General features: G+C 41.0%; 1 protein-coding gene across 2 annotated transcripts in view; it reads left to right on the forward strand.

Annotated features, from left to right (window-relative positions):
* Positions 1 to 13651, forward strand: part of lrrk1 (leucine-rich repeat kinase 1) — a 62069-nt gene that overhangs the window by 719 nt on the left and 47699 nt on the right. For both annotated transcript variants that reach the window (XM_071532106.1, XM_071532194.1), the window contains exons 2-3: positions 2247 to 2406; positions 9269 to 9477. In XM_071532106.1, coding sequence (XP_071388207.1) covers positions 2337 to 2406; positions 9269 to 9477 — 279 coding nt within the window. In that variant the 5' untranslated portion in view covers positions 2247 to 2336. The remainder of the gene's footprint in view (positions 1 to 2246; positions 2407 to 9268; positions 9478 to 13651) is intronic.

Here is a 13651-nt window from a genome sequence, read left to right on the forward strand (position 1 = left end):
TTCAAAGTGGAACACATCATTTCATTTTATATTTTTTTGCAGGAAATTGTTAGGTTGTGTGTGTGTGTGTGTGTGTGTGTGTGCTTGGGCACTAAAATACAGTCGGGAAACAGTGAGTCATGTCACATCTTATGGGGCAGTTTTGTGTTTGTACTGTATTTCCCAAGCAGAATTTGTGAACACTGAGAGGCGCAGAGTAAATACATTTTATTGAAGTTATTTATTTAAAGCAATAATTCACCCCAAAAATGGAAATTATGTCATTATCTAGCCTACTCCCCCTAATGCCAGTCCAAACACACCAGTTAAATGTGTATGCCCACATAACACACAGCGAGGTAGCTTTAGCATCTCCATGTCAGTCTTCTCCAAAACAACTGAAGTGAAGGGGGATTGGTTCTTTAGAGTTCCAAAAAGGGAAAAAGAAATGCAATAAAAATGCTCCAACAGCTCATGCAGCATAATCTAAGTGTTCTGAAGCCAAATGGTTGCACTGAGTCCAAAAGACCAAAATCCAAAAGACTGATATTTACACCAGCATTTAGTGCAAGTCTTCACTACAACTGCTGTTTATGTATTTCCTATATGAAAGTGTATGCAAATATAAATATTATAATGTGAGCAGATGTTAATGTATACCAATATAGATGATGTGCAAATGTACATCATATAACATGACAAGTCTATGGAGGCCATATAGAAAGTGTTGCCATGTGTAGACTAGTGCACAGCGACTAGTGTGTGGAGCTGCTACTTGATCCCCTATCCCTCCAGCAATTGAGCTAAGCTAACCGTTACCATTCTTTCAAACTGCATGCAGAGACATAAAAAAAAGGCATACACGAGTTCGTCTGACTCTGGTTAAGTAGGAAAAATAGCTGAATCCCCCAGAAACCAAACTGTCCCTTTTGACCACTGATTGGTAGAACATGTTGAGAAGTCTGTTGCATATGTTGCAAGACCTGAGCCTGCTCAAGCAGAACAGTCTACCTGTCCTCTCTTGTCCAGTGCCTCCATGTTATCAGTCCTGTGCATCTTGTTGTTGTTGTGAACCCCCAGGTACATCTAGCTCCATCTCCTCACCCTGGATGGTGAAACTGTAACTAAGTGTTACTAAGTACATTTCATGGCAAACATCTAAAACTAAAACTGAGGCAGAATTTTTAACTACAAACATTTTACTTCACCAGAATCGTATTCTATCGTGGTATTTCTATGTGACAGTGCCAATGTGTTGAATAGGAAGGAAGCTGGAGATGTTTCTTCTCACCTGTGGTTTATTTGACATGTCACATCAACAACAAAACACATCACAACGTAAAGGGGGCACCACTCTACTGTAGTTACAACAGTCTCTGAAGTGAGAGGCTTTTCAAGCTTCCCTGGTCCTTGCTGTCAGAGGCAGCGCTCTCGTGGCTCGACATGGCGCTCTTCTCCACCTACTGGGAGACAAATATAGGGCAAGGTTAATTGGGAACAGGTGTGCCCCGTTGACCAGCTGGCTCTCTCCGCCTCCCGACCGGCACTCGATCCCAGCCCCGCTTGCCACATTTGACTTATACTGAAGTAAAGGATTTGTGTAAATTTGTACACCTTGGTTTGTCCACATTACAACCTTCATCATGGGTTACCAAGTTTTAACATGGCTTTTGAAGCATAACAGGTGACACTGAGTGAGAGAGAGAGAGAGAGAAAGAGAGAGAGAGACTAACCCTACATTTCTCAAGGACCAGCACAAAATGGTATGTCTAAAACCTTATGTCTAAAACCAATACTGATTTCCATCAGAACAGGTACTATAAACTAGGGTTTGACTGATATGTGGGTTTTTGAAGACCAGTATTTTGGGGATTTGAAGCTGTTGGTACTTGATATTTTGTGCCAGTATTCAATATCTTTACATTTGACCATTTTCATGCCAATATTCTTGTCAAGGTGAAGCCATTGAAACAGCATTTAGACCAATAGACTCCATTGAAACCAGTAATAATAATTCTTCATCACCAGTGTTGTATTAATCAATTCTACACTAAATATGTAATCAATCAAACTGCATCATATCAGAGGGGGACGACACTGACTGGACCAGATATGATTTTTAAAAAACAGGACAATAACGTCCCCATATACTGGTCCAACCAGAGACAAGGGCAAGATCCTGTACCGGTCCAGAGAGCTGAGTTTTAGAAAAGGTTGTGTTCAATCTTGATTCTTCATCACTAATGTATTTTTTTTTTTTGCTGCAGGGAGACAGCTGAATCCAGGCCTTTCCCTCTCTCTGGAAAGTCCTGCCACAGCTCTGCTCTGATACTGGTAATCCGGTGACTCCAGTAGGAATGTCCTACTGGTCTGTCGGCCTTTCCCAGGGCACTGGAGACACCCCCAGCAGCATGGAGGAACAAAATGGTGAGGAATGCCTCCTTACTTCCCCCTTCTCACTCTGCCTTGCCCTGCCTACATCCTGTGTCGCCACTACACACTGCCATGCGCTTGTGTTCCTGGTGCAGGATCCTGGTGTGGTATCAGAGGAATTAGTTGCTCAGGTGGGGTGGCAAGTTGCCCAAGAGGATTTGACTGGAAACGAAACGTGTCGGTAGAGCGTCTGCAGCGCCGCGTAAATATAGCAGCAAGGAGAACTGAAACTCTGATGGTTTGAGAGACACAAGCCTTCACTGTGTTGCTGTGTTTGTACGTTTGAGAGAGACTGTACAGAGTGAGAAAGTCGTGTGCGTACTCTCTCTCTCTAACACACACACACACACACACACACACACACACACACACACACACACACACACACACACACACACACACACACACACACGAAGGGAGTGCAGTGACTTAATCTGAGATGAGGCTGTTTCCCACTGGGTCAGTACATTACAGCAGGTTACACTAGAGTACAGTAAAGTACAGTAGATGACTGTACAGTACAGTAGGTTACAGTAGACTACAGTAGATTATAAATGATTACAGTACAGTATGATAGATTATGGTAGATTATAGTAGATTCCAGTAAAGTACGGTAGATTACAGTACATTTCAGTGGCGTGTGGTTGCTTACATTAGAGGACAGTAGATTACAGTAGTGTACAGTAGACTAAAGTACATTACAGTAATGTAGAATATTGTACATTATGGCAGAGTACAGTAGAGTACATTGCAGTTTGAGTACAGTAGATTGCAGTAGAGTATGGTAGATTCCGGTGGAGTATAGTAAATCACTTAGAGGACAGTACATTACAGTAGTGTAGAATATGGTACCTTATGGTAGTGTATTGTAGAGTACAGTAGATTACAGTAGAGTATGGTAGAGGTTGGTTGAGTACAGTATATTACGGTAGTGTAGAGTACAGTACAGATTACACCATAGTACAGTAGATTAATGTATTGTGTAGTGGATTACAGTAGAGTGTGCAAGAGTACAGCAGAGTACAATGGATTATGGTAAAGTATGGTAGAGCACTGCATTACAGTAGAGTATAGTAGATTATGGTATAGTACAGTAGAATACAGCAGTAGATTGCAGTAGTAGTCCCCCCATCTGACTACAGGTTCTAATGGAGGGAGGAAGAGTGGGAGGGAGGAAGAGGGAGAGAGACTTGGCATGTCTCTCAAACAAAGGAGCATCATCCCCCACACATTCGTCTACCCCTCCCCTCCCTCTCCCTCCCTCTCTCTCCCTCCCTCTCTCTCCCCCTCTCTCTCTCCCTCTCTCTCCCTCTCCTCCCTCTCTCTCTGATCACAGCCAGTCAGAGTAAGCGGGTTGGAAAGGAGGGCGATCAGCCGGGGAAAACGGCCAGGATGGTCGAGGAAGCCGTAGTCGCAGGGTAGAGAAACACACAGCAGCCAGAGGAAAGCCATGAGAACAAACCTAGCAGCTTTAGATGTGATGGATGCAGAGGAAGAGGAGGGAGGAGGAACAGGAGGATTTACTGCCTCACTATGAGCAGGTTAGTAGGAGAGGAGAAGAAGAATAGAGGGATAGACTGGCTTCCTTTGAGCGAAGCTAAACCCCGACGGGAGCCTTGTTTATATGCTGGACATGTAGGACTGACAGATCCTTAAAGCTGCTGTGGACTAGGATTATCTTCATGTATCAGTTTGGACCAGATCTGATTTTTAATCAAGTCGGTGTCGTTCACCTCTGATATGATGGATATGATGCAGTTTGATTGATTACATATTTATTATAGAATTTATCAATACTACACTGGTTGTTTATGGGAAAACCTGAATTGATTGTAATGAAACATTTTTATCAGATTTTCATTAATTTTCTTATCATCCTGGGTTTCAATGAAGAGTTTTAGTGTCCCATTAAGATTCTGGGGGAAACACAGGATGCTTGTAATGTTTTTTGTCAACATTTTTTTTTAAATAGTCAAATTTAATATGGAATATCGGCCAAAATATATGTATAATGTATACATGTCAGGCAGTTTCAAGTTAAGGAAGCCCTTAACTTGAATTTATTATATTTTTAGGATTGTATTTATGCATTATTGTATTTTTTGCATGCAATATTCATACATGTTTTCAAATAGTACATAACTACATTGTCTCTCTCACCCACGCACACCAAAACACACACCCACACGTACAATAGAAAAGAAGAGGAAGAGGGAAAAAAAAACACCACAGAGAAAAGGATCCTGAATTGACTCTAATGTGAAATGTTGATCGGATTCCACAAACGTATACATGAATATGTTGTTGATATTATTAGTAGTAGTATTATTGTTATTATTCTAATCATCCTGGGTTTGAATGGAAAGTTTTAGTGTCTCATGGTCCAAATGTTGTTTCAGAGGCTTTTTCACCCTGACAAGAAAACAATTCTGGGGGAAACACAGAATACTTGGATTTGGTACTGAATATCACCACCAGATGTTGGACGTTGGTCGCTTCAATCCAAAAATATTTGTGTCGTCCCTCAAAAATCCATATCAGTCAAATCCTAGTGTGAAAGCTATATCAGATTAGTTAATGGGTAACCTCTACTAACAGCAGAGTCACTGTACAACACTGGTGGAGTCCTGTCATTGACAAGAAACCATGTAACCACTGATTAATGATATAGTCTTTGATTCCAGTACTTTGACTTTAGCAGAGCCATTTCATTCAGTACTTCAGTTATGATTCACCTGCGTCAGACGATTGATATGAAAATTAGATTTGTTTCTAGATGACATGTTGCTGATTAAATTGACAAAGGTTTGGACTGATCTAATCAGTGCCTGTTGTTAAAGGAATGTGACTTTGCAGTTGATTTAGTTTGACTTGTCTACTTAGGTTGAAATGACATTGCCATTAGTTGTGTGATTTGCCTTTGGGATTATACTCTGTCTACAGTAGATTTGAAATTGGCTGGTTTCTAATCCTGGTATATTATTCATAGAGGAAGGTGAAAGCAATTCATGAAAGCCTGGCATCCTTTCAGGAAGATAAAGGTACAATGGAAATTCCCCATAAAACTTCACACTCTGCTCTCCCATTGCTGTAGTAGTCTGCTGTAAGACACTTGACCTTATTGTTTCTGAGTTTCTGAGTCGTCATCAAATTATGTGACTTGAAGAAAAGCTTCTTTTTTTTTTAAATCTCAGTGGAGATCTTTTTGTTAGAGAAAAGGATGAACACGGCCACACTGGGACTTGGCATGATACAACTTTGTTCAGGAGTGCAGGTTGAAAACAACCAGTAACAGTTACTCTATTTACTGTACATGAGGAGGTTTACACACTACCTTTACTTGAACTTCAGTAATCTTTAAGGTACTTCCTCCTACTTCAGTAATTTTTAAACGTAGAGAGGAAGAGTGAGTAAAATAAATCATTGTGGATCTATATCTGTTACTGTAGCTTTGCTGATATGAGGTAAGGAAGTATAAGTATAAGGAAGATTTTGAAACTTGCACAGAATTTACTGATGTCCACTTGAAACTGAGCAAGTCCTTGTTTAGTTTCAAGAGTTGAATAAAATGTAGCTGAAGTAGCAGTACATCACTTGAGTAAAATATTTAACTTTGTTCCACCTCTACATACAGTAGACAACTAACATTGATTATTGAAATATGAATAATAATCATCATAGCTCTCTCATTGACCATTCTGAAACAGTGTTTCAGCTCTACTGGAGATGTGAAATCAGACTTGGGGTCTCAGGGTCTTGGGTTTGAACAATATGAGTTTTTGAAGGTTTTTGGTTTGAAGCTGCTGATATTTTGTGCCGATATTCAATATTTTTAAATATGACTGTTTCCATGCCAAAAATAGTCCAGAAAATTACATGTATTCAGTGTTTCCCCAGATTGTTTTAGGTGGGATATCAGCTCCTTAAGGCAAGGTGAGGCAGGTTTTACAGACTGTTGAGTAAATCCTCCCACACCACAATTTCTACAGTCAGACATCTGATGTGAAAGCAATAATAATATTAAAAAAAAACATTCACTGGCTGTGCTCAGGGGGGAACCTCCATCATATTGAGGGTGGATGACATTGACTGGCCAATATCCAATTAAAAAAAAAAAAAAAAAATAGGACAATATCGGCCTGGTACATTGGTCTAACACTAGAAGCTACTAATGCATCTGCAGTGTGACACTAATCACACATCTAACTGATGTTTGTCTGTAACAGTATCCTCAGTTTCATTTCTGCCATGACAACAGATGATCCATGAGTCTTTCTCTGTTGTCTAAAAAAAAGTCACCGCCTCCTCTTTCTTCCTCTGCTCCTCTCCATTCACATTGATTGGGAGATCGGTGGTGACACTGATGCAGTCTCTCAACTATTTAACTGTCATTTTTTCACTTAGCTTAGAAGATAGGAGTGTATTCCTTTTAATCTCCAGACCAGATGGACAGATGGAAGGGGAGTAGAGGTTGGCCGGTCTGAGTGCTGTGCTGTGCTTTGCCCTCTCAAGGTCTTCTTTCAGCTTTCCCAGACAGGTCATCCCAGGCAGGGATAGGCCAGTATTGATGTGGGACGGGAGGCACATGTTGGTCTAATGGTTTCACTCCCTTAGGCTTTCTCATATAGCCTCTACAGCCCAGTCAGACTCACTCTGTCTTAATTATTCATGGAAAACCCAGAGCAAAACCGCACGGCTGCAGGAAACACAGGGACATGCAGCCCAGGCAGAGCTTCAACGGCCAAAGAAGGAAACTAAACAGTATTAGCCGGTGAAAATTAACACCCGGTTTGACTTACACTGAAGAGTGCATTGTGAGGGCAATTTGCGCATTATTTTGTGCCTCAGTTACTTGAGCTGAAGCCCTGGACAGGTAGGAAGTGTCAGTAGATGCGCGTGTTTTGATGTGCGGCATGACACCGCTAGTGCACACTGGACGCGGGAGATTTGAAGCGTCAACACAGGAGGACAAATAGAAGATCAGGTGGTCAGTCCAGTTCATGGATGCCAGAAAACACTGTATTTTGGGGGTCTGTTCCCCACATTGACGCTCCCAAAAAGAGCACTGCAACCAACTGCAAGCGCAAATCACATCAGCTGTAAGACTAATCTACCAAGACTGGCGCTCTTGCACCTTGTAGCGCCCCTTAATAATTGGAGCGTTCTCTAATTTGATTTGAGATTCTAGGATTGAAAAGCCTCTCCCTTGCTTACCTGACTTGCTGGCCATGATGCCTACGTGTTGCAGCAATGATAGCAGCCAGTCTGAATGGACAAAGTCTTTGTACAAAGTTCTTACACCACCTTTCAAAAGGTCTTATATGGCCTACAGTCATTTGGGAGAGTTGGTGGTGTGAAGTGGTGGAGAATTGGGTGCGATCTCGATTTGCAAGGCCTTGCCTACAAATGATTATTATGTTCTATGTATCTGCCTCTATGCACTGCCTCGTAGCACCTATGTCCTGTCGGACCAGAACTTAGCTTTATGGCACTTACTCTCGTTGTTCTCTCCTGACTAGATCCTTGCTTGTGTTGTATTAACATCTCATATGTGCGTCGCTTTGGATAAAAGCGTCTGCCAAATGGGAAATTGTAAATTTTGTAATGTGGGCAAAATAATGAGGTTTACATATAATTTAGTAAATCTGGACCTGAGTATACAAAATATGGTGAACACCTTCATAATATTGAGTGTGTTTACATACACCAATACTCTTGATTATTGGTTGTAATCAACTTAAAGTCACAATGAAAGCGCTTTGTATTTCCCGTTGAAACAGGATATTGGGGCGGGACATGAAGCAGGGACGGATCATTCAAAAGTGTTAACCAATGAGATATCAGTTAAGGAGAGAGAGGCAGTTTTATATGATGGGAGGGGCAGGACTGTTCAAAAATCTGTGATGTTTTGAATGATATGATAGTTAGAATGAGCTGAAAAAGTCGTTTTTCATTTCAATTAGACTTTAAGGCAATATTGATTAAAATGTTTTCATGATTCTAAGTAATGTGATTTCTCTAATAAACTGGTTTCGCCTTTCACCTGGTAGGGGGAAACAGGAAAATGAGGCCTTAAGGAGAAATAGCTGCCTACGACTCTATAAAAGATGCAATGATGTGAATTTGGGTTAGACTGATATATGGGGCCGATACTGGCCTTTTATTAAAGATTGGATATCAGCCAGTGTCGTCCACCTCTGATGGATATGATGCTGTCTGATTGATTACATATTTACTGTAGAATTGATAAATACTACACTGGCTGTCTATGGGAAGACCTTACCCTAATAATAATAATGAGATAATGCAATATGTTGATCAGAGTCCACACAACTATGCATGAATATTTACAATTATTAGTATTATTATCCTGGGGGAAATACTGAATACTTTGTGGCATGAAAATACTGGAACAAAATATTGCCTATTGACGGCTTCAATCCAAGAATATCAGTATCGGTATTGGCCCTCAAAAACTCATATCGGTTGAACTGTAGTGTATTTCCTCCAATGCTGTTTATCACTATCTAGCAAACAGAGTGTGACTGTAGTGCGAGTCCAGTCTCTAGTGCTAAGTTAACCTGCCACCATAGACTCTTAGTCTCTCACACTAATCCACTGCATGTACTGTAGTCCACGGCATGAGAGCATTCTTTAGTATGGTGACCTAGTTCTGGGTGTGTGCCTGCTCCTTGGGCTACAGTAAGTCGATGTGTTCAACCTGCAGCATGCCACTACCAGCCTCCCTACGATCTGATGGGCTGGAGAACTCCGTCTCCTCACTTATTCTCTTCTTGCACCCCCACCCCCGTTTTCCCTCCCTTGTCCCCTTCTCGTCGATCCTCTGCGGTGTCAGGCCCTGGGGAGGATATGGGAGCCAAGGCATCGTTGGCGGGGGGTCCGGGTCCGGGTCCGGGCTCGGGCTCGGGCTCGGCGCTGGTTCCGTCTCCCACTCTGGAGAATATCCAGGCAGCGTATGAAGACGGAGAGGCGGACGCCGCCAGGGAGCTGATCCAGCAAGCCTGCTGCGTGGAGTGCAGCGCAGGGACTCCCCGGATCGACGGGGTGAGTAGACCCAAAACAAACATGGTCGCCGCATTTTCAACTGCGTGACTGCCTGGGTTTCCGTCATCACTGCTAAGCGTTTGATCTGTGTAATGTGTGTGTAAACCACGGTATTGACCTTTTTATTAAAAATCTTATTTTTGCCAGTCAGTGTCGTCCACCTCTGATATGATGGATATGATGCAGTTTGATTGATTACATATTTATTGTAGAAATAATCTACACTGGTTATCTATGGGAAGACCCTACCCTGAATTGATTCTAATGAGGCAGTTTGATCAGATTCCACACAAGCATGCATGCATTAATAACAAAACATATTTTTCAATATTTCTCCCGCAGAGTTGATCCAATCTTCCTAGATTACGGCTATTGCAGAGTTTTACAAATCTAAACTGTTTGGCTGTGGTGGAAATACTGAATACCTCCAATTCAATTCACTTGGAATTTTTGGGAATGAAAATTTAAATAAATTTTGATTGAATATCAGCACAAAATATCGGCGATTAGCAGTGTCAATCCAAAAATATCAGTATCAGAATGTGTCTTCTATTGGTCGAAACCCTGGTGTAAACATTGTAGAAATGATTTGCATCAGTTGTCAACACAGTGATCTATCATGCAGTAACACTGAGACAGAATGTCAGCACCTCTCGCTCATGTGGCATTGTGGTTGATGTTCTCTGGGTGGTTGCACTCGCCACTATGATGCAGAGTGTTTCCCGCAGTCGTGTGCGTACGTGGTGTTTTGAGGAGTGAGTGGGCGTCCTGGGCTTGTTGATGTTTGGGAATGCATCCTTGCCAGGCGTCACGGGAGATCTGGCCTACTTCTGCCTGCACTAACATTAACATATCGGCGCGTTAACGAGCTTGCATCTCCACAGACAGGAGGAAGATTTAAAGGGGAACGAGTGAGAAATAGACGAGGAATTTAGAAGGAAGTGAAAGAGTCTGATAGTGTTGCCAGGATACCAGAGCTCTGACTTTGATACCAATACCAAGATTAATATCTAAAAATTCTACTTCTGCACAGGTGTTTTGATGTCAGTTGGGTGTCCGTCTTTCTCAGCTCTATGAACAAAATGGTTCCATCTTTCGCTCCTGGCACCAGTCTTATCAACCGGTTTAGGTGGACTGGGATCCAGTTCGAGATGTGATGGACTGCTTGATGCTGATCTGGGATCTGACTAGGGCTGGGCGATATGGACCAAAAATCATATCTCGGTATTTTTAGGCTGAATGGCGATACACGATATATATCTCGGTATTTTCTACGAAGTGGGCTAAATGTTCAGTTGTAAGTAGGGCTGGGCGATATGGACAAAATCAAATATCACAATATTTTTGACCAAATACCTCAATATCAATATTGCGACAATATTGTAGGGATGACTATTGGTGCTTTCACAAAATATTTACGCAATGAGATTTTTGATAAATAATCATCAGTAATGTGGATATAATGACTAAATGGGTAAAGGCAAATAATAGAACAGCTAGAACAGTCTGGTAAGTTCAGAAAATGACATCACTTTACTGTAATGCAGCCTTTAAAACCAGGAAAAGACAACACTTATGCCATATCATGATATTACGATATCCAAAATCTAAGAGGATATCTAGTTTCATATCACGATATCGATATAATATTGATATATTGCCCAGCCCTAGATCTGACACTACCTTACACAGTGGCACATGTAGAGAGGAAGCCGAGGCGACTGGCAAAATGTTAATAAGGAAGTGCCAAATGGCAAAGGCAGCATCAGAACAGTTTTTTCAGCATACTGTAATGAGACGTGTTTTGGGTCGTTTCGGAGTTGATTTTTTGGAGCGTCCATTAGCCTGATAGGACTGTATTGGAGAGCCACAACCAGGCAAGCAAGACGTAAGTCGCTCTGTAGTGAAGCAACAGACGAGAGTTTGGTCAGAATCGATATGATGATGTGTTGCAATTATGGGACAGTAGGGTCTAGGTTAGAAAAGCCTGGACATATCCTTTAATTATTCCAATCTGCATGTTTACATCCTCTGGAGGTGACGAACACGTTTGGTGAAAGTATTGAACATTTAGAAAGTCGAATGTTGAATTCAATCTCTTGCAGTGTTATCGAAGTTGTACCAAAGTTATCACGAAAACAGTAGTGCGATGTTGAGAATGAGACCGCAGAGAGGGGGAGGATGAGGAAGTTTGACTGGAAACCTCACCTCATATCGTCTTGAACGCAGCCTGCTCCACTTGGTCGGCTGCCACGGCTGGCTCAGTGTCATTCAGACATGGATTTGATTGGAGTCCGCCGTGCTCTACCTAAAGAGCTTAACCCTGTTGCTTTACACGCCAGTGTGTGTGGAACTGAAAAGCTGCCTTTGTGCTTGAACACCAAGGGGTTTTACTGTAGGATCATGGAGCTGTTATCAGTATACTTGCCACATACTGATGCCAGTCAGAAAGAAAATTGGACATCTATGCCAGATTAGAAATTTAACATGTTTCTAGATTGGATTTCTTTTTTGTTTGCTTGAATTGTTCCATTAGTTTGATACCACTGGTGTGCTGTATTCATATGGAGAAGTTCCTACTGTGACATTTTCTGTTCTCGTCTGGTTCAACCACTGGAATTTAAAATATCTCACAGTCCCTGGCCGCACCATCAATACATTCATCCTACTTCCCAAACCTGAGCCGGGTTGTTAGAATCAAATTGCTTTTCCACTATCCTATATTTCAGGGCATTTTTGGGCACAATGATTGACATCCTTGTTGTTCGTAAGCATCAGACCAATCCCCTTTTGAGGATTGGATTAACTTTATTAATAATTACTCCCCTTAGATTCCCACTAGACAGCATAATTGTCCCTTGCCTTGATTAGTGTAGAGGAAATGTAAAGTATAAATAAATGTAACGTTATTAAGTTATTTAAAGAGTGTAGCACACATGTAAATAGTGAGGCCACTTCCCTTTTCGTTGTGGACCAATACGGTAATGTAATTGTGCCTCCGTTCAACCTGAAAAACCAGTCCACTATGACTGGTGTGCTGCTGCTGGCGTATAGTAGCAAGGCGACAAAAACTAGTTCCTCTTAAAATACCAACTAGTTCAGTCTTTGACCTGAACAGTTATAGTGGAGAATTCAGAAAAGCGGAGGGAGAGATTTGCATTTGTTTCCTTTTCTGTTCAAGGCAAATGCTCGTTCATTGAGCCTGATCTGTACAGAAACTATGAGATCAGTTACACACTTCTTCAACCGTGTAATCTCTGAACACCGTGTTCAGAAACGGATCGGCCACTCACTGAATCACAGCCTTTTCTCCTTTGAATGAGATTATTCAATACCCTTAATCCATATGTGACATAATTTAAGCGACCTTGACATATATCCTGTAAATTCTGACCAGTGAGTTTGAATAAAATTGTCTGTTCACTGACAGTTTCTTCATCTTCAGTCATATACTTGCTGCCACCTAGTGCCAAACACCAGTAATGTTTAAAGCATTTTAGAGTAGTCAGCATTTTCTGTGACTACCATATCTATAGTACATTATGAGGACACTAATAAGGAGTTATACTGGACTGATAATGTATTATTCATGAGGAGTTAAAATGCATTCATAATGTCTTATGACCATGCTTATAATAACACTTAATTAGATCAAATAACTAGTTATCAGAGGTTAAAAGCATGGTCATAAGGCATAATGAGTGCATTATAATTCCCCCTAAGTGCCCTTATAATGCACTATAGATATGGTAGTCATAGAAAGTTTTACTGAGTTGCAACTTTGCCATTTAAAGGCATCCCATACACTGAACACATGCAACTTTCTTCTAATAATATATTTTAGAGTGACTCTATAATTGCAGCTACATTTCGCGTTTTTTTTTTAATGAGTAAAATTTCAAAAATACATCTATATTTTTTCTCAAGGTCAAGTCATGGTGATTTAATTGGAGAAAAAGGCACGTTAACTTTTTTCCTATTTAGGGCCTATACTCAATATAGAGGCCTTGAACCAGATGTCACATTGTACTTTTCGAAATACAATATTGTAAGCTTGAAATGCATAATTATTACATTTAATAACAATTTTATTATTAATATTGGCATAATAACAGCGTTGATCTCTAATTACTCTTGACCCACACTTTTTTGGAAATTTTTCCATTTTTTGATG

The sequence above is a fragment of the Centroberyx affinis genome, unplaced genomic scaffold (assembly GCF_046629955.1).
Source record: "Centroberyx affinis isolate AG114_WGS23_722 - 3 ecotype Tasmania unplaced genomic scaffold, CSIRO-AGI_Caff_v1 ptg000010l_1, whole genome shotgun sequence".
Taxonomy (NCBI): domain Eukaryota; kingdom Metazoa; phylum Chordata; class Actinopteri; order Beryciformes; family Berycidae; genus Centroberyx; species Centroberyx affinis.